General features: G+C 53.0%; 1 protein-coding gene across 2 annotated transcripts in view; it reads right to left on the bottom strand.

Annotated features, from left to right (window-relative positions):
* Positions 1–4,198: 4,198 nt before the first annotated feature.
* POU2F3 (POU class 2 homeobox 3) overlaps positions 4,199–20,731 on the bottom strand; it is a 91,445-nt gene continuing 74,912 nt past the window's right edge. For both annotated transcript variants that reach the window (XM_062198400.1, XM_062198398.1), the window contains exons 7-13: positions 19,043–19,225; positions 18,514–18,655; positions 16,793–16,929; positions 14,549–14,710; positions 9,239–9,305; positions 7,749–7,884; positions 4,199–4,751 (exon numbers count right to left, since the gene is read on the bottom strand). In XM_062198400.1, the coding sequence (XP_062054384.1) occupies positions 4,712–4,751; positions 7,749–7,884; positions 9,239–9,305; positions 14,549–14,710; positions 16,793–16,929; positions 18,514–18,655; positions 19,043–19,225 (867 nt within the window). In that variant the 3' untranslated portion in view covers positions 4,199–4,711. The remainder of the gene's footprint in view (positions 4,752–7,748; positions 7,885–9,238; positions 9,306–14,548; positions 14,711–16,792; positions 16,930–18,513; positions 18,656–19,042; positions 19,226–20,731) is intronic.

Genomic DNA, 20,731 nt, shown 5'->3' with positions numbered 1-20,731 from the left:
ATAGCACGGAAGTATGGGACCTATTGTCCCCATTTTGCAGGTGAGAAACTAAGGCCCAGAGCAGTCAAGAACCTTCCCAAAGTGATACAATCAGTTGGAGACAGTTGGGTATGAATCCAGGCAAGAAGACACTTAACCATCAAGATGTGCTGCCTCCAGTCAACTAGAACAGCCTACAAGTATGTCCTTGTAGTCACAGCTCCTACATTGGTGAAGGGCATTGGAAGTTATTTAAAGGAACTCCGATTAAAAAAAAAACTTAATTACACGGTGGGCATTTAGGGTACCAGTTAAGATGCTACATCTCACATTGGTTCGATTCCCAGCTCCACTCCTGATTCCATCTGCTACTGCAGATGCTGGGAGGCAGCAGTGGTGGGTCAGGTGGTTGGGAACCTGCCACTCACATGGGAGGCCTGCACGGATTTCCAAGTTCCTAGCTTCAGCCAGGTCCAGTCTCAGTCACTGGGGGTTTTGGGGGGAGTGAACCAGCATATGTGAGTACACTCTGCCTCTCAAATCCAACAACAAAAAAAATTCCAATTGCCTATTTTGTGCTGGTCACAATGTTAGGCGAGGGGATATATAGAAAAAAAGGGACAACCTTGATGACAAGGAGGTCACCACACAGTCTAGAGAAGCAGAAGTGTCCATAAAAAAGAAATGACAGGTGCATACAGAGAGCACTGAGCTGGAAAATGTGGTGGCTAAGGGTGGGGTCGCTGGTCTGAATCCTGGGATTAATAAACTCATTCTCTGAATTAGATCAAAAGCTCTTACTTTGTCTTAGGAGCCCACCAGCTGGGCCCACCAGTTTTGAGTCAACTAAAGATCAGAGTGAAATAAGACTTGAAAAGCAGCAGCAGCAATTTTTCCCTCTCTTCTACTCCCTGAACAATGACTGGCTGTGGCCCACAGAGTCTCTTGTCCTTAATTAGAAGCTAACCAAGCTTCCAGTAAACCTCCCTGGAATTAGGGTTTTATGGGGTGATGCAGACATGAAAGATGGTTTGACTCTGTTCAGCGATGGTGCAAGTCAGTGGGCAATGGAAGCTAATGGAGACTGAGCAAATTGTACTACAGTTCTGTTTATTTCTGTTATAAAAACCACAGGCCAATGCGTGAAAACCAGAATTCTGGACAGTGTAGGAGATCAGCTTTTAGCACTCAACTGAGCAGGATGGCGAGGTAGCCAGGATGGCTGCAGGGAAGGGTGAACTCTGACCTCCATGAGTATACAAGGAGGAGTGTACTATGCATGTGTGTGCCAGACATGCACAGATGGGCCCGTGAGTGGTGGAGCTGGAGTCTTCTCTTGCTGTCTGTTTGCTATATCCCCTTTTAACTGGATCTTTCCTTGAGGAGACAATCACTACCAGCAGGCCTTTTCCCATCCATGACATGAAATAGGAGTCTTCATATAAGCCCCCATTCCAACATCAGAAGTTAACTGTTGATGATTTATAAGATTCTGAAACACTCATGCAAAATGGCATTAAGGGCTCCCTGTTCCTACCATCCAATATTTACTGTGGCAATGGCAACTATTTAGCTTTTTATTAACCTAGACAAACCACAAGGATAACTTCCCTGTACCTCAACCTTTGTACCAAAAATGGTAATATATACCAAAGCCACATACATATGAAAGTTAAACTATCTTTTGGGTCTGGCATTTTGGCACAGCAGGTTAAGCCACTGCCTACAATGCTGGCATCCCATACAGATGCTGGTTTGGAGTCCCAGCTACTCCATTTCCCATCCAGCTCCCTGCTAATATGTGTGGACAGGCAGCAGAAGATACAAGTACTTGGGCCCCTGCCATCCACATAGGAGACCTAGGCAGAGTTCCAAGCTCCTGGTTTCAGCTTGGCCCAGTCCAGGCCATGGCAGTCGTTTGGTGAGTGAACCAGCTGATGGAAGATCTCTCTCTCTTTCTTGCTCCTTCTATCTTTGTAACTCAGACTTTTGAGTAGATAAAAATTTTAAAAATAATAAATTACCGTTTGCCTTAAATATCTATTGATCTCCATTGTGAATAATGAATAATTGGTATTCAGGATACCTGAGATACGAGATAAACAGGGTCTTCAAAAAGTTCATGGAAATGCATATTATGAAAAAAAAAAAACTGTGCCTGGATTTCAAAATTTTTTTGGCACCAAAGTAACCTTACCTTTTTAATTCCATTTTTCCAGAGACTTTTTTTTTTTTTTGACAGGCAGAGTGGACAGTGAGAGAGAGACAGACAGAGAGAAAGGTCTTCCTTTGCCGTTGGTTCACCCTCCATTGGCCACCGCGTATGGCGCGCTGCGGCTGGCACACCGCGCTGATCCGAAGGCAGGAGCCAGGTGCTTCTCCTGGTCTCCCATGGGGTGCAGGGCCCAAGGACTTGGGCCATCCTCCACTGCACTCCCTGGCCACAGCAGAGAGCTGGCCTGGAAGAGGGGCAACTGGGACAGAATCCGGCGCCCCGACCGGGACTAGAACGCAGTGTGCTGGCGCTGGAAGGCGGAGGATTAGCCTATTGAGCCGCGGTGTCAGCCCCAGAAACTTTTTAAAGTGCTCTTGTATTAACTTCAGCCTCCACCTCTTCTTGAGTCTCCAAATGACTTGACCTTAAACACTCATCAGTCCCTAGCCACACTGCCCTCAAGGTGGTTCTGTCAAAAAGAGCACCTTGGGGGCTGGCGCTGCAGCATAGCCGGTAAAGCCACTGTCTGTAGTGACAGCACCCTATATGGTTTGAGACCCGGCTACTCCATTTCCGATCCAGCTCTTTGCTGTAGCCTGGGAAAACAGTAGAAGATGACCCAAATCCTTGGACCCTTGCACCCACATGGGAGACCTGGAAGAAGCTCCTGCCTCATGGCTTCGAATCAGTGCAGCTCTGGCTGTTCCAGCCAACTGGAGAATGAACCTGCAGATGGAAGACTTCTCTCTCTCGCTCTGCCTCTTCTCTCTCTGTGTAACTCTGACTTTCAAATAAATAAATAAATCTTAAAAAAAAAAAGAGCACCTTGAGCGCTTCAGGACCCTGTATTAATGTGCACCATCTTCAGCACCAGTTTGGAAAGTGGCACACTTAATGTGCCAGTCTGAAATACTTTCCACCTTCTTTCTTTCTTTCTTTTTTTTTTTTTTCAGTTTTTCATTTTTATTTGAAAGGTTGAGAGACATAGAAGTCCCATTCTAACTCATTCCCCAAATGCCTGCAACAGCCAGGGCTGGGCCAGAGCTAGAGCCAGCGGCCAAGAACTCAGTTCAGGTCTCCCACATGGGTAGCAGGAACCCAACTCCAGAGCCATCATCTGCTGCCTCCCAGGGCCTGCATTAGTGGGAAACTGAAGTCAGGAGCCAGAGCCAGGACTCAGCCCCAGGCACTCCAATGTGGGATGCAGGCTAAAAACGTGCATTCCCCAGCCCATTTCATCACATGCCCTCACATTTTCCCACAATGAAAAACCCAAAACAATCCTGTAAACCTCTTCTTAACAGTGGAATAGTTTATATCATCATTACACAAATCTGTTTAGGAATAGAGAGATTCCTTTGAATCTCAACAGCTTTCTGGGTATTCAGTCTTAAAAAAAAAAAAAAAAAAGAAAGAAAGAAAGAAAAAAGAAGAGTTCCCATTTCTGGAATGGCTTCAGGTTACAACTTTACACACTGGTCCACACAGAAGGAGCCACTAGAGAGAACATTCCCCCAAAAGTCCACCAAGCATCCCATGCAGCTCCGTGGAAGCTAGCACAGTATTTCACACTTTGGTATTTCTTCCTTTCCTTTTTAAAGAAGATGAAATATTCCAGAAATATCTTCAAAATTCACACCTGAGTTAAACATTTTGCTGGAAAATCCACATGAAGGAGAGAACAGAATGCAAAGCTGGAAGGGGCTATGTACAGGGCTTTTTGCCAGCGTAATGGCTGTGTGTTTGCACTCATGTTCCTCCTTTTCTGTATCCAAGAGAAAGGGGGGGGGACGGGAAAAGGAGCAGCACGGGGAGGAAGAGGAAGAACCAGGCTCCCAGCCTCTGGGAGATGGGAGCAGAGAGAGGAGCAGCGGTGGGCAGAGCAGCGTGCCCAGCACCGAGGGGCGGCTCAGCCTCCTGAAAAGAGGAGGAAACCTGCAGGACTTGGTTACAGAAAAGGGAGTGAGGTCAGACGGGACATGGGGTGGAGCAAAGCTTCCGCCCTGCTGAACAGAGAAAACATCAAGGCATGGTGGGTACATCAGATACCATTCTTCTTACGGGCTGTGGGATCAGTCCGGGACCGTGGCTAAGTTCAGAGTCAAACCATCGTCTCCCCTCCTGGGAATGTGGCTCACCAGGCAAACGGCTGTCCCCAGAAGCCCACAGGAGAGTTGGAGAAGAATGGCAAGAAGTCCTTTCTCCGGAAGATTCCTGCCGCAGTGTAGCTGTCTAGAGAATTTAGGGCTAGAAGGTGAGGGCTAGGCAGGGAAGGTGGCAATGGCAAACTCCTAGGAGGGTGTGTGTCTCAAGAGCATTAGGCATCAGCACAGGGTTCCATCACAGTTTGGATCTCCAGAGACCTTTGCTCTGAAGAAGGCAAGAGTTTGGGTTCATTGACGGTGGGCTCTTCTTCCACTCTTCTGAAAGTGACCTGTCCATACGGAGACAGCACGGCTCCCCTCCCTCTGGCGGGGAGCACAGGGCCAGGTGGAGGAGGGAGAGGCGGTTCTGGTCTCAGTGGAGGTAGGTGGGGTGATTCCATCGGTACCAAGATCTGGAAGGAAGAATGAGACAAGGCAACCTTGAGGTTACTAATGTGACAGGGGAAGATGGGAATAGGGTAACGGGCATCAGGGCTCTGTTGGGGATGTGAAAATGTTCTGATATTACATCAAGGTGGGGCCAGTGTTGTGGTGTAATAGGCTAAGCCTCCGCCTGTGGTGCAGGCATCCCATATGGGCGCAGGTTTGAGTTCCGGCTGCTCCACAGCTCTCTGCTATGGTCTGGGAAGGCAGTAGAAGATGGCCCAAGTGCTTGGGCCCCTGCACCCTTGTGGGAGACCTGGAAGAAGGTCCTGGCTCCTGGCTCTGGATCTGCCAAGCCATTGGGACCATCTGGGGAGTGGACCAGCAGATGGAAGACCTTTCTCTCTCTCTCTCTCTCTCTGCCTCTTCTTCTCTCTCTGTGTAACTCTGACTTTCAAATAAGTAAATAAATCTTTTGAAAAATTACATCATGGCGTAGGTTGCCCAATTTTGTACTTTAAAATGGTGAATTCTAGGACCAGTACTGTGGCATAGCAGGTAAAGCTGTCACTTGTAATGCTGGCATCCCATATGGCACAGGTTTGAGTCCTGCCTGCTCCACTTCTGATCCACCTCCCTGTTAATGTGCCTGGAAAAGCAGTGGAAGATAGCCCACGTACTTGAGGCCCTGCACCCACATGGGAGACCCAGAAGAAGCTCCTGGCTCCTGGCCATTGCAACAAATTGGGGAATGACCTAGCAGATGGAAGATATCTCTCTTTTTCTCTCTGTCTCTCTGCTTCTGCCTCTTTGTAATTCTACCTTTCAAATAAATAAGCAAATCTTATAAATTAATGAATGAATAAAATGGTGAATTTTTTTTTTTGACAAGCAGAGTTAGACAGTGAGAGAGAGACAGAGAGAAAGGTCTTCCTTCCGTTAGTTCTCCCCACAAATGGCCACTATGGCTGGCACACTGCACCAATCTGAAGCCAGGAGCTGGGTGCTTCCTCCTGGTCTCCCAGGTGCGGGTGCAGGCCCCAAGCACTTGGCCATCCTCCACTGCCTTCCCGGGCCACAGCAGAGAGCTGGACTGGAAGAGGAGCAACCGGGACAGAACCAGCGCCCCAACCAGGACTAGAACTGGGAGTGCCGGAGCCGCAGGTGGAGGGTTAGCCTAGTGAGCTGCGGTGCTGGCCTAAAATGGTGAATTTTAAAGTGTTTAGCCTAGTTAAGATGTCTGCATCCCTAGACACCAGCACTGTGGCATAGCAGGTAAAGCTGACGCTGTAGGGCCGGTATCCCATATGGGTGCCAGTTCAAGTCCTGGCTGAGTCCCGGCTGGGTCCCAGCTGTTCCTCTTCCAATCCAGCTCTCTGCTATGGCCTGGGAAAGCAGTAGAAGATGGCCCAAGTCCTTGGGCCCCTGCACCCACGTGGGAGACCGGAAAGAAGCTCCAGGCTCCTGGCTCCGGATCGGCTCAGCTCCGACAGTTGCAGCCATCTGGGTAGTGAGCCAGCAGATGGAAGACCTTTCTCTCTCTCTCTCTCTCTCTCTCTCTCTCTCTCTCTCTCTCTCTCTCCCTCTGTATCTCTGTAACTCTATATGTTTCAAATAAATAAATAAGTCTTTTAAAAAAAGTCTGCATCCCATATCAGAGTATCTGGGTTCCATATCCAGCTCCAGCTCCTGAATCCCACTTCCTCCTAACATAGACCCTAGGAGGCAGTGGTGATGGCTCAAGTAATTGTCCATATACCTGGCAGATCTGAATTGACTTCCCAGCTCCTGGCTTTGGCCTGGTAGCCCCAGCTGTTCTGGGCATTTGAGGAATGAAAGTTTGAATGGAAGCTCTCTCTCTTTCTCCCTCTCTCTCTATCTCTATCTCTGTCTGTCTTTTACTCTCAACTAAATAAATGTATTTTAATAGTGAGTTTTCTGATATGTGAATTATACAACATAATAATTTTTTAAAGATTTATTTATTTAGTTGAGAGACAGTTACAGAGAGAGGAAGAGACAGAGAGAGAGGTCTTCCATCTACTGGTTCACCCCCCAAATGGCCACAATGGCCAGAGGTGGGCTGATCTGAAGCCAGGAACCAGGAGCTTCTTCCAGGTCTCCCACATGAGTGCAGGAGCCCAAGCAATTTCCCAGGCTGTAAGCAGAGAGCTGGATCAGAAGTGGAACAACTGGGACTCGAACCAGCGCTCAGATGGGATGCTGGCGCTGCAGGCAGAGGCTTAACCTACTACACCACAGCACCAGCCCCAACAGAACAATTTTTTAAAAACTTCAAATGCATATGATATAGTTCTCTTTTTTCTTTCCTTCCCCCCCCCCCCATCTCTCATTTGGTGGTGGTAGGTAAGGAACTCTAGCATTTAGACTATGTGACAATCGGCCAGTTAGAGCCTTGCAGAACTGCCTGGGTTTGGACACGCAGATTCGTCTTGGCTGACAAGCTCAGGTCTTATTTTCAAATCTCTGTTTTGCTTTCACTGGGGCAGAATTTCTCAAGACACCGGCCCTGAGCATTCTTTTTAGAGCAGATTCCTTGGCTCATGGATTAAGGCCCAAGAGGCTGTTTTCCTCACTTTGCTGCATCCCAGGTGGGTGCAGGAGGCAGGGGTCAGCCCCCCTCCCCCCTCCCTGTGTCAGCCACACCCTCAGCTCCAGGCTTGTATCAGAGCATCCTGAGAACTGGGTTCCTGGCGTGGAGTGCAGCTGAAGCCCAGTGAAGGCCCTGGCCCTCCCCAACAGAAGCATTTGGAAATTTCCACCCTCCAAGAGGGGATGGAAATATTGGCTTTGTTGACACCAGCTCCTTGCCAGGCCCACTCCCTGGCTGAGGCTTCTTTTGGCAATCCCCACTCCCCCGGGGAATAAAGTCCAGTCTGGCTTTCCACTCTGCCCTGCCCTGCCACCCCTTCTCCCTGCAGACCCCAGGACCAGCTTTCTGTCCCAAGGCCTTGGCGCAACTCCGCATGTGCCCCTGGACTCTCTGCACCCCCTCCCCATCTTACCCTGAAGAGTTAAAGCTGGAGGAGGAGGTCACTGCTGCTTTGGAGTTATTTTGAGATGCAGTGGGGCTGTTGGCGTGGAGTCCTGAGCCAGGAGACGAAGGCCTGCTGTTGTTCCCAGGGGAACAGGATGACGTTACTGAGGACAAGAAGAGGCACAAACAAGGGGAAAACAATGCTGCTGGGTCCTGGGACCTTCTGACATGGCCCTCCAGGCACTGGACTTCCCGGTGCATCCCCAAAGGGACTTCACCCTCTCCCTGCCCACCACCCCTCTGTCTGCCTCCTGCCAAATTAGCAGCAATAGCCCTCCACCCATCCTTAGGAGGTGTCTCATCATGACTGCTGGCTGCAGCCCGGGCCCTCGAGAGCGGTGTGTCTGGTTCTACCAGTCCAAGAATTGCCAAACACAAGAAAGACAGAAGCCAAGATCACACCCTGGGCTGGGCGTACGCAGCCCTAAACCAAAGAGGCAAGAAGGGAGAATGAAAAAGAAGCTTAGGAAAGGGAAGGGAAGAGGAAAGAAAGAAAGGTGCATCGGGAGAAGACCCCTGGAGCACAAAGGTTGCCAGCCTCGGCAAGAACAGGTGTCTTGGTCTCGGGCCTCTAGCTAAGCAGCTATGTCAACTTGCTTTACTTCTTGACACTTGCTTTCATCCTTTGTAAAACAGCAGATTTGGACTAAAGGGAATGCTCGTGTTTGGGTTTCCCAGATTGTGTTCCATAGACAGGGCAACATGTATTTTACCATTCAAATTAAGACTTTGAAAAACGGCAGAGAGTATATTGAGAACCATATAAGGTCCTGGCGCTGACACTGGGACCATTCTGGAGACACCTGAACACAGGATCACCTTTTGAGCTCCTTTAAAAATGCTATAGGTATCTTTTTAAAAATAGAGTTCTGGGACCAGCATCGTAGCGTAATGGGTAAAATCGCCGCTTGTGACACTGGTATCCCATATGGGTGCTGGTTCAAGTCCCGGCTGCTCTACTTCTGATCCAGCTCCCTGCTGATTCACCTGGGAAAGCAGCGGAGGATGGCCCAAGTGCTTGGGCCCCTGCATCCATGTGGGAGATTCGGAAGAAGCTCCTGACTGGCCCAGCCCTGATCGTTGTGGCCATCTGGGAAGTGAGCCAGTAGATGGAAGATCTCTGTCTCTCCCTGTCTCTGTAAGTCTGACTTGCAAATAAATAAATAAATCTTTTAAAAAAGGGTACTATAGAAAATGAGCTTGGAAAGTCTTACCTTCCTTCAGCCTTCCATACAGCTCATTTTGACATATAGTATCCTCCGGCTGAGGATAAGCACTGTAACTCGCACAGAACAAGTGCACACACTTGTTTAAACTGCTTACCAGCGTTTCCCAAACTGACTCCGACACGGAAGCTACTTTTTCCCAGCACAGATCTTAGAGTCGGGCCCTGCTGACCTAGGCAGGTCTAGTCTTAGCAGTTCTAGTCTTATTCGGAACCCTCACTTCAAAGCTCACCTGTTCCCGCCATGGTGCTGTGCACAGGAGGGACCGAGAGGGGTCCCAGAGACCCCGAGGGAGAGACCTAAAAGGCAAGAGAAACTCGTGAATGTCCGTTCCTACCCCCTTCTCCAACCTCGGGTGCCTCAGTGATGCTGAACTGCAGGCTCTGCAGGGAGCAGGGCTTAGCTGCCTCGGTGGTTTCCTAGCACCAAGCCTGCACTCTGCCCTCCCTCATGGAGGGAGGCCTCCGGGCCATCACAGGCACCCAGCTCCAGTTCCTGCCTGCTCTGGAAGCTCCCTGGCGCTGACAGCTGCCCTCCCCTCCCTGTCCCTGGCAGGGCTGCTTTGGCACTGCCAGGCCACAGGCTGCCTGGCCTGAGTGCCCTGGCAGCGAGAGGAGCAGGCTTCCGGGACCCTGTTGTGGCAGACGCAGCTGGCCTAGCGCATTTCCAGTTCTTGCTTTCCCCTTCCTAAAAGCGCTCTGCTTGTGCCCAGGGCAGCCCTGGCAACCACGCTGCAGGCTCTCCCACCCCGATGGATGAATGAACGAACCACGGACTCTCTGGAGATAACTGGGGAACTTTAGTCTCTGATGCGTTTCCTGTTGCCCGGGAGACCACATTGCATCATCAAGTCTGAGATTAGAAAGGGAGCTAAGATAATCGAGTTAGCCTCCCATACAATTCAGGAAGTGCCCTCCCACTGTGGCTATCCTCGAACCACCTAAAACAGATGGTGTGGAGAGAACAGACTTGAGCCGCACAGACCCGGGTGTGAGCCCTGGCTCCACCACTCGCTATCTGTGTGGCGTTGGGCAACTTACCTACCCCTCTGAGATTTGTTTTCCTCATTGGACAAATGGCAGCGATGCTGCCTTTCTATTCTCTTAATTAAGATTTAACAAGCTCATATCCACGGTGCTTCCCACCCAGTGGCTGGCATACAGCACCTGCTCGGTAGGGGTCAGTCCCCTTCCATACAGAGGGAAGCCGCCCTCAGCTGCTGTGCACCTCCACACATCGCTGAACTCTGCTTCGAGCTGAGGTCTGCATGCGCCCCCCCACTCCCCTTGTGGAAGCTCCCAGCAGCGTTTTCAGGGAACCCTGACAGGCAGGGAGCTGGGATTCCACAACGTTGTTGCCCTGCGACAGGATGTGGCATGTCCTCACCCGCTGATTAATCAACAATGGTCTGGCTGCTTCCTTTCCCAACGAGCATCCTCAGTAGGCTGGGGGCTCGTGATGGGTGGAGACAGGGGTGAGGCACAGTTCGGGAGGGGCGGCAGAGCGAGAAGAGAGATGTTATCGATAATTTCTCCCTCTCTCGCCTCCTCCTTCCCTGCAGCCACACCCAAGAAGTTCGTTGCTGTTTTTAGATAAGTAATAAGGTATTTAGTCACTGTGACCAGCTTCTTCTTCCGCGCCCCCACGCAAGTGCACACGCAATCCGGAGCCCCTTTGCTTTTCATATGGATGGTAGCACTCCGCTCACGCTGGTCCCACTAGTGTAACCCCTTTCCCTGCCTTGATGACAGCTCTTGGTGATCATGTCATATCAGAAGCAGAAGAAAGTATGTCCCAGTCCCGAAGGACTGTCCTAAATTAGAGACAGGCAGAGAAACTTCTCTGTCCTCTCCCTTCACGACATCCCAATAGGGTAGGGGTTTACTTAACACCTTTCTGCCCCATCAGGCTGATGACGTCATGTGGGTGCCTTCCTCGGGGCCTGGGCCTTCGGGGGTGTTCGGTAAGTGTGCTGATAACCACAGAGGCTCCTTCACGGCCCCTCCACGCCCCCTACCAGTATCTCCACGTTGGTGTCCTGGGTTAGAACTGAACCAAAGTGAGAACCTGCCTCCCATCTGCTCTAACCAAGGCCCCATCTTTACAGCTCCCATGAACCAAGTTCCTTCACGTGGCACACAACCCTCTGGGTGATCCACCCCCTGCCCACCGGTCCAGCCCCCTCATGCACACTCCCAGTCACTCCCCGGCTTCTGGTCCTCTCCAGCCCCTCCGTGCTTCCCACCACGTCCCCCAGCCTCAAAGCCTCTGTGCAGAGGACTTGCTCCATCTAGAATGTTCTTGTCTAACTTGCCCCCCCCCCGGCCCCTCCTCAGCTCAGACACTCCCCCTGCCCCCCCCCCCATATCAATGGTGACAGTCAGCTTTCTGGTGTCACTTTAAGCATGATTCCTCAAAGAAGCCCCTGGTGCTGTGGGCTGAGCTGGGTTCTCTGAAAGGTTAATCACAAAAACCATGTGTGTCGTGTCTGTTTTCCCTGACACGACCCCTAGTGTCAAACACACAGTGGGCACTCAGGGAATGTTTAAGGGGGATATGACGGGGGCTGGCGCTGTGGTTAGATGAAGCCACCACCTGCAGCACCGGCATCCCGTATGAGTCCCGGCTGCTCCACTTCCATCTAGCTCTCTGCTAATGAGCCTGGGAAAGCAGCAGAAGATGGCCCAAGTCCTTAGGCCCCTGCACCCATGAGAGAGACCCTGGCTCCTGGCTTCAGCCTGGCCCAGTCCCAGCCGTTGTACCCATTTGGGGAGTGAACCAGCTGATAGAAGATTCTCTTTCTCTCTGTATCTATACCTTTCAAATAAATAAATAAATAAACATTTTAAAAAAGAAACGATGAATGGATATCATGTTACATCCAATTTAAAATATGGCAGGTACTCGAGCCCCTACCACCCTTGGGGGAGACCAGGATGAAGTTCCTGGCTCCTGGCTTCAGCTTGGCCCAGACCTGGCTGTTGCAGCCATTTAGGGAGTGAGCCAGTGGGAAAACCTCTCCCTTTCTCTCTTTCTTTCTCTCCCTCCCCCTCTCCCTATAGCTCTGCCTTCCAAAATAAATAAATAAATCATAAAAATGGAAAAAGAAATCACCACTTTTGCCCACTCCTAAACAACCCCCTTCCTTTGCTTGTTCCAAAAACGACACTACTGTGTACCCCACAATCCAGTCACTTTCAGGGCGGTTTAGCATCCATGGCCCATCACGACCCAGCCCTACTGAACTTCTCAAAGCTTTAACCTCAAACTCTCAGCTCCTGCTAGACGGAAATGCACGAGAGTCCCCAAGGGTGTCATGTCACCTTAGAACAGCATGGCTTCTCCCATGCTGTTCCTTCAGCCTGTAAGCTGCTCTTGCGAATTCCTAATGTGTTCTTCAAACAAGCTGGGCTCCCCATTCCGACTGCGGCGTCTTTCACCCTTGTTCCAAAGCAGCACTATCTGGCTCACCCCAGTCCAACACCTCTCGTATCTCCTTGGTCACAGTTTCGTGCCTTTTTGGGCTCCTCCTCCTCACTTTCTTGCCTCCATTCTCTCCTTTGCTCATGCTGCCAGTGCTGGAGCTGCCCAGGGTTTGGACACAGATCTTTTTCTTTGCTTCCTCCACACAAACTCCACCGAAGAGCTCCTGCTAACCCGGGATTCCAACAACGACCCACATGCTTCTGACTTCCCAATCTGTGTCTCCAACCCAGGCTTCTCTCCTGACCTCCAGATTCCTAAGTCCAAACGCCTAAAGACATTCCCACCTGGGTGTCCTGCAGGCCGCACTGTGCATCACCAGGATGTAAATCATTGAAATCAGCACTCTGGGGTCTGATGCTGTGGCGCTGCAAGTTAAGCCACAGGCAAGCTGGAGTCCCAGCTGCTTCACTTCCAATCTAGCTTCCTGCTGATGGGCCTGGGAAGGTAGCAGAGGAAGGCCCAGGTACTCCGGCCCCTGCACCCTTGTGGGAGACCCAGATGAAGTTCCTGGCTACTGACTTCCGCTTGGCCCAGGCCTGGCTGTCGCAGCCATTTAAAAAGTGAATCAGTGGCGCCGGCGCCGCGGCTCACTAGGCTAATCCTCTGCCTTGAGGCGCCGGCACACCGGGTTCTAGTCCCGGTCGGGGCGCCGGATTCTGTCCCGGTTGCCCCTCTTCCAGGCCAGCTCTCTGCTGTGGCCTGGGAGTGCAGAGGAGGATGGCCCAAGTCCTTGGGCTCTGCACCTCTGGGAGACCAGGAAAAGCACCTGGCTCCTGCCTTCAGATCAGCGCGGTGCGCCCGGCCATTGGAGGGTGAACCAACGGCAAAGGAAGACCTTTCTCTCTCTCTCTCACTATCCACTCTGCCTGTCAAAAAAAAAGAAAAAAAAAAAAGAGTGAACCAGTGGAAAATCTCTCTTTTTTCTCTTTCTCTCTGTCTCCCTCCCTCCTCTTTCTGTAGCTCTGCCTTTCAAAATAAATAAATAAATCATAAAAATGGAAAAAGAAATCATCACTTTGCCCACCCCCAAACAAGCTCCCTTCCTTTGCTTGTTCCAAAAATGGCACTGCTGTGTACCCCACTGATCCAGTCTGAACACTGAGGGTCTACGGAGTCTCTTTCCCTCGCCACCCAGACTCACCAAGCTTTCCAAGGATCACTTGACCCCCTCCCTTCCCCTCATTCTTCCCGCGTGGGTTCCCTCATTCCTCCTCTACTGGGTAACTGCAGTTGCACCTTGACTGTTCTCCCTGAAACCCGTCTTGTGCCTCTCAAGCCACTCCTTGCGCTGTAGTCAGAGTGGATCATTCTACAAAGCAAATCTGACCGTGCCGGCACCCTGCTGAAAATCCTCCCGTGATCCCCCCAGACCGTCAGTTCTCTGGCGTCCACACCGTCCCTTTGTGATCTGGCCCTGCCCGTCTGCCCAGCCTCGGCTCTCAGCATTCCTCTGCTCGGGTCCCTTGCAGCTCTGTGCACGTGGATGTGTTCTCCCGGCTCCATCCCACTCTTGCCGTCTTTTGCCCTGGTGAGAGCTCCACCCACACTTCCTTGCTTCTTGCTCCCTCTCGTCCTATAGACTCAGGGCAAGCATTAATTACCTCTCCGGGGAAGTCCTCCCTCACCACCGCCTCCCAAGGTTTGCCAGCTCTTGCTCCCAGCGTCTCCTAGAGAGACGATCATGGTGCTTACCATGTGTTTATCTGTCTGCGTCTTCTGCTAGACCCAGAGGGCCAAGGAAGAAACAGTATCTACTTTTGTATCCCCAGCCCTTGGCCAAAAGACCCACAGACCACAGATGGCCAATAGGTGCGTGGTGAGAGGACAGACGCTGGTGTCTTGATGCAGCAGCTACATCCCGCTCTGATGAGGCTGAACTTCACCCAGCCCTCTCCCTTACCCTTCTGTGTGCGCTACATACTTCACATGTACCATCTATTTGCATCTTTTATTAGCTGTTTGCTCCTCCCCACTCCCCAGCAGCCCCCACCCCAGGAGGGAGACGCCTCTGCCCCCCAGGCATCGTGCGCCCTGGTGCCCAGCGGGCAGCACTCACCAGCCGGGAGTTGTAGATGGGTGGTTTGATGGGTGTGGCCACAGGGCAGTTGATCCGCTTCTCCTTTTGACGCCGGTTGCAAAACCAGACCCTCACCACCTCCTTCTCCATGGACAGCTGCTCAGCAATCATGGAGATCTCTTCTGAGCTGGGTTTGGGGTTCTATAAAGGCCCAGTGGACAGAGCGTGGTCAGGAGAGGGCAACTGGGTCAAGAAGCAGAGGTGAGGGACAGATGCTCCAAAGGAGCAGGCTAGAAACATACGTGGATCGAAAGCTTTCGAGTCAGACCTAGGATGGAACACTGGCTTTCTCTCTTCCTTGCTGTGTGTCCTTAGGAAACTTTCTTGACCTCTCTGAGCCTCAGTCTTATCTATGAAAATAGCAGCACCTACCACGAGGATTATTGTAAAGATTAAATGAGAAAATGCGTGTCAACTGCCAAGCACGGGGCTGACAGAGCAGAGGCTCCGTATCCATGAGATGGCTTCTCCAGGCGCCTCTATACAGAGGAGTCTGTGGCAAGTAACGGGGGGCAGGCAGAGCCCTCAGGATCCGTGCTCCCCTGTGTTCTTTCCTCATAGCCCGATCTCCTCCCTTGTCCGTTTCTTCCTGACCTCCCGCTTCAAAAGAGGACCTGAGAGAGGTAAATCGTGTGGCCCCATCAAGACTGTGGGAAAGACAGACTGGCCAAGGCTGTCACTCGCTGGCTCTTTGCTCCCGCCCCCGACTCCTTCACCCTCCCTCCACCCTGCTGCTCTGAGCATCCTGAAGGGAGCAGTGCCTGTGTTCCCTGCCTGGCCGCCATCTTGACTCCCGTTTCTAGTTTCCTGCTAATGCAGACCCTGGGAGGCGACAGCAGTGCTCCAGGGACTGAGCCTCTGCAACCCCAGGTGGAGACCTGGGCTGCGTTCCCAGCTCCTGGCTCAGCCATAGCCGGGGCCAGGGTGGGGACTGGGGGAGTGAACCAGCGGATGGCAGCTCTCTGCGTCTCTCTGTCGCTAATAAAGAATTTTTCTTTTATACAGAAAGGAAAACCTGCTTCAGCAGGGTGTGGCAGTAAAAGCCCTGTGACAGTCGCTCTGGGGCGTCTGCTGGAGGCCTGGGCCCTGCAGAGGCTGGACAAGGCCAAGGGCCCTCTAGAGCTTTGGAGGGGGGGACTTGAAGGGTGGCATCCGGAAGCTGTTTAGACCGCACCTCCTTCCCCTCCTCTCTCCCCCAGCCACCTCAGGGCTCACAGCCGCCACATACTGGTTCAAGAATATGCTCTTGGAGCCGGCGCTGTGGTGCAGTGGGTTAAGTCATGGCCTGCAGCAACCAGCATCCCATATGGGTGCTGGTTCAAGTCCCAGCTGCTCCATTTCCGAACCAGCTCACTATTAATGCATCTGAAGAAACAGCAGAAGATGGCTCAAGTGCTTGGGCCCCTGCACCCTGGGAGACCTGGATGAAGCTCCGGGCTCCTGGCTTCGGTCTGGCCCAGTTCCAGTCATTGAGGGCTATTTGGGGAGTGAACCAGAGGATGGAAGATCTCTCTCTCTCTCTCTCTCTCTCTCTCTTCCCCTCTCTCCCCTCTTCTCTCTCTGTAACTCTGACTTTCAAATAAATAAAAATCTTTAAAAGAACACAGAACATGCTCTTGTTACATGTTCAAAAACGTGTAGGTCTACAGCAGGCTCACAAGTATTGAAATGTGCATGAAAAAAATAATAGAAGGAGACACATTCAGGTGGTATTTGGTGGTAAAATCATCTTTCTTCTTCCTCGCAATTTTCCAATCTGAGCATTCACTACACTGATAATTTGAAAGAGAAAAAGTGTACCTTGTAGGGGACAGAGAGTTTACACACAATGCCCCAGGCCTTGCTCCATTCACCTCAGTTGGGTAGAGAGACCCACCTTCTTCTGAAACTCTATACCCCAGGCTTTAGATCTCCCAGGGAGCGAGACAATGGGTCCCCTAACAGACATCAGGACAAGCAGGGTCAGCAAGGGAAGACGTCCCTGGGACCTCAGATGAAGGTTATAGGGAGTCAACACGGGGCACCTCAAATGTCCCATTCACATCCCTGGAGCCCGAAGAGGGAGGGTATCTGCATTTCCCAGGGCAAGGTGTGGCGAGGGGGTCCGGGGGAGAGAATTGGTGTGCAGGGGCCTGTGTGGTCCTCTGGCCCTGGCATGTAACATGCCTGCAGGTGCACCTGTGTGGGCTGGCCCACCCACTCCCACCCACAAAAGCCGCTCACATCTTGAAATCTCTTCTCCAGGGTCAGGCGGATGTTGGTCTCGATGCTGGTCCGTTTCTTCCTCTTCCTCCCGAAGACTTCGCTGAGAGTGGGGTAGGAGCTGGGCGTGCTCACCGAGGGGTCTGATGGAGAGGACTCTGTAGGGAGACAAGGGAGCGAGGGGCGCTCAGAGGCGGCCATGAGGGGCCGGTTGGGGCCCTGTCTCGATGGCCCTGAGGTCCGAGAGCCCTTCCCACTGGGCTGTGCAGTGGCATACTCAGGACCAGCCCCCTCCCCCGGCAGGGGACCCAGAACAGACCGAGAGTCCTGCTTCTCCTCGTTGCTCTGGGCAAAGCTCCTCCGGGACTCCCACCGCGGAGTCTCCGCTGTGTGCGGTCATGGTCCAGGGAAGCCCAGGCATCGGCGGCATGTGTGGGTGTGAGTGGGTGCGAGCAGAGCTCCGAAAAGCAACACTCGGGAGTCTGTGTTTTACAAATAGGCCTGCATGTGAATACCGAGGAAAATGTGAAATGGCATTTTGGGCCAAAAACCCCGGCTTTGGGTGCAGAATGTTGGTGCTGGAGCCACTTTCTTGTTAGTGCAGATGTTGGCTCTTCAGCCTGTGACGACAGAGGGGACAGCCCTTGGGCATCCGGTGGGGGCACTACACTAACAGGGACCTACCAGGCCCTCTCCCAAGGAGCCAAAGAATTTCTGGTCATTTCGCCTACTTCAGTCTGTCTTAGGATCCTCCTACTGCGACGGGGTGGGGTGGGGGTGGTTTCCTGGTTCTTCCTATGGCTCTGTCTGGACACACTGCCCTGGCCGCCCGCCCTGCTCTGAAAGCACTGGTCTAAGCAACCACTAATCCACACACCACAGCCCAGCCCTGGGGACTGCTCCGCCTCCTCCCTCTCACCTAGGCCAGTGGCTCTCAGCCAGGCCCCGTGGCACCACCACCACTTGCCCTGGGGACACTTGGCAGTGTCCGGAGGCCTTTTTGGTGGCACCAACTGGGGGCAGTGCTGCTGGTAGCTACTGAGTAGGGACCAGGGCTGCTACCCTACAAGGCACTGGCCAGCCCTGAATGGGCATAAATGGAGGCTGAGACGCTCTGTCCTGTGCCAGTCCTAGGCACCAAACTCAGCTTCCTTGCTGCAAACTTTGCCCCTTGGTTAACCTCCTTGACCCCCTTGCAGGTCTCCCACCATGAGTGGGGCTGAAGCCTCCTGCCAACTCCACTCCTGCTGCAAGACTTTCCCCACCTAACAAACCTACAACAGCTAAGCAAGTAAAGACCTCGTGTTGTGCCTGCAGTCTTCCCTTCCCACACAGACCCTGGATGGCCCACTGCCCCGCCTGCCTCACATAGACCTACCTGTTCTAGACAGGAGTCTGGCTAAGCGTGTGTGCCGGGCAGACCCAAACTCCGCTTCAGGGCAGCTGTCCTAAGGCCTGCCTTGGGCGAGTCTGGGGTAGGAACTGGCACAAGGCAAGGAGTCATGGCCCCAGACCTAATGCCTGGCCCCCAACGGGCTTTCTGGGTCACAGCGCTGACAGTTGCGCCTCCACTTGCCTGGCTGCTCTGACTTATCTTTTGGTGGGTTCTAGACACAAGAACGGGAAGAAAGGAGTGTCCCGTGTTGACTCCCTATAACCTCAGCACAGACAGGTCCCTGGGTCCTTCCCACAGAATCCTCTCTAGGGCCCCGTGCGTCCCTATGCATCCCATGCGTGCCTACCTGCGTCGTTCAGCCACTTCTCCAGCAGTGGCTTGAGCTTGCACATGTTCTTGAAGCTCAGATTGAGGGCCTCAAAGCGCGAGATGGTTGTCTGGCTGAAGTCATTGCCATACAGCTTTCCCATGGCCAGCCCCACGTCTCCCTGTGCGTGGGGACGGAGAGACAGGAGCGTGAGACGCAAGCTCCCCTCCTCTGCCCCGGCCCCTCACCGTCCTGTCATTCACAACACACCCAGAATCTTCAGGTACCCGCCCATCACCCCTTTTCCCTTGTGGGTGGAGTGCTGGTTCCTCGTATCCCTAGACTCTCAGGGGGCCAGATCCTCCTTGCCTGGCTCTCATTCCTTTCCCCTCCACCAGCAACTTCCTCACTTCCCCTCCTAATCCCAACTACGTCTCAGAGACACGATGGGCTTGTCCCAAACGCATGGAGCCTTGGCTTGTTCTTGACACCTGCCCTTGGGAGGCGCTGTCTCCTCTTGCTCACCTAGCTCACTGCCCCCCATCTCCTTCCCCCCCAAAAGCCAAACCTGTGTGAAGCCCAGCTTAATGCGCCTTTGCTTGAAGGTCTTGGCGAACCTCTCCAGCTCCTCCAGGTCACTGGGCTCGTCGGGCCCCGCAGAGGTGGGCAGGTGCTTGGGCACTGGGAGGTGCTGGGAGGCTTCCAGGTGGGGTTCTAAGGAGGAGCCTGGCAGCCCGGGGCGCCCAACAGCCTGGTAGGGGAGACAAGCCGAGCAGATCCACAGGGATTCAGCAATGGATCAAGAGCACTGCTGGGCAGTCCTCACTAACGGGGCACCCAGGCTGGCGGAGCCCTGGGCCACTGGAGGCCGACTGCTCAGTGGCGTGCGAGTGGAAACTGGGTTTCTGTGGGCCATGTGGGGCAGAAACAGCAGGGGTGCCAGGCAGGAGGTGGCCTGGCTGGGTTTTAGTCTGGCACTCACCAGGTTACTTCCTCCTTTCGGCTTCCCTCCATAAAAGGCGCTAACAGGGTTGTTGACAAAGATTGCAGTAACAAATTTCAGAGTAGGGCCGGGAGAACACTGTCTGCCTCGCCGGTCCTTTTCCACGGAGCGTGGAAGCCCGAGGTGGCCAGCAGGCCCCAACTGGAGGTGACGAGAACGTGAGGGAACCCCTGTGGAGTTCCCTGGCCTGTGGGTGCCAGGCTGGTTCCCTCACTCCCGGCACCACTGCTGCCCGTCATGGGACTTTCTGCTTTTGATCTAGGGCATCTTCATTAGTCGCATCTACACGCACCTTGCTCTCCACGTGGTTGCCTGGAGACCGTCTTTCTTTAGCTTATTTGCATAAGAACATGTGCCCTTAACCCCAGAACCTTGTGGTACCCATTTGGGGGTCAGGAGTGGAGGCATCTATCATTGCATTGGTGATGGAGTGGAATCCAAGCCTTGGGGGCCAGGCCCTGGGTCCAGGGCAGAGGTCACTGCCCACGTCGGGAACTGGAGCGAACTCTAGCTTCCCACTCCTTCCCAGGCTGCTCTTCCGCTGGAGGGGAGTTAACTGCTGTCTTCTGAGATGTTCAGGCTTGCCATGTAGATGGGCGTCCTTATGATGAAGAAGGTAGGACGAGGGAGACGGTGTGGGCGCTGTTCTCTGACGCAGCATCTTTGAGAACAGAATGGTTTCAAAGCATCACAGATTCCTGTCTGGGGAGGAGAGGGTGGCATAGACCAGACCCTCAGGACGAAGCCGGGCTTCCTTGAACCCGCCTCTCCACTTGCCTCTTTCCTTTGACAGATACTCACTGAGGTCTCTGCTGGACCTCCACCTCCTGCCTTCACACGCAGTCTGTTGTCAGATGGCACCGACGTGACTTTCCTCGCTCACCCCCTCCTTTATTACCCTCCCCCAGGATCAGTTCAGTCTTCTAAACAGCTTCAGGGCCCCAGTGTCGCCATGCTTGGGTATTCTAAGACGTGAGAGCTGATCTTGAACACTCTCTAGTGTGTCTTGCGGCTCTAAGTCTGTGATTCTGAGGTTCGGGGGAGAGCGGTGTGCCACTTTCTTCCAACCACGAGGTGGCGCCATCGCCCTGCCAGGTGTCTTCTGCGGGCTGGAAGGCCAGGGCTCTCACTGAGCTCCAGGCTCTCGGCCTGGGGCTTGGGCGCTCTGATCGCTGCGGTCGTCCCCAACCATCCTGGGCATCCATGTGGGCCGTGCCATCCATGGAGCCGTGCAACGTTCCTCGTTGCACAGGG

The sequence above is a fragment of the Lepus europaeus genome, chromosome 7 (assembly GCF_033115175.1).
Source record: "Lepus europaeus isolate LE1 chromosome 7, mLepTim1.pri, whole genome shotgun sequence".
Taxonomy (NCBI): domain Eukaryota; kingdom Metazoa; phylum Chordata; class Mammalia; order Lagomorpha; family Leporidae; genus Lepus; species Lepus europaeus.
The sequence above is the reverse complement of the archived record's forward strand: the minus strand, read 5'-3'. Positions and strand labels throughout refer to the sequence as shown.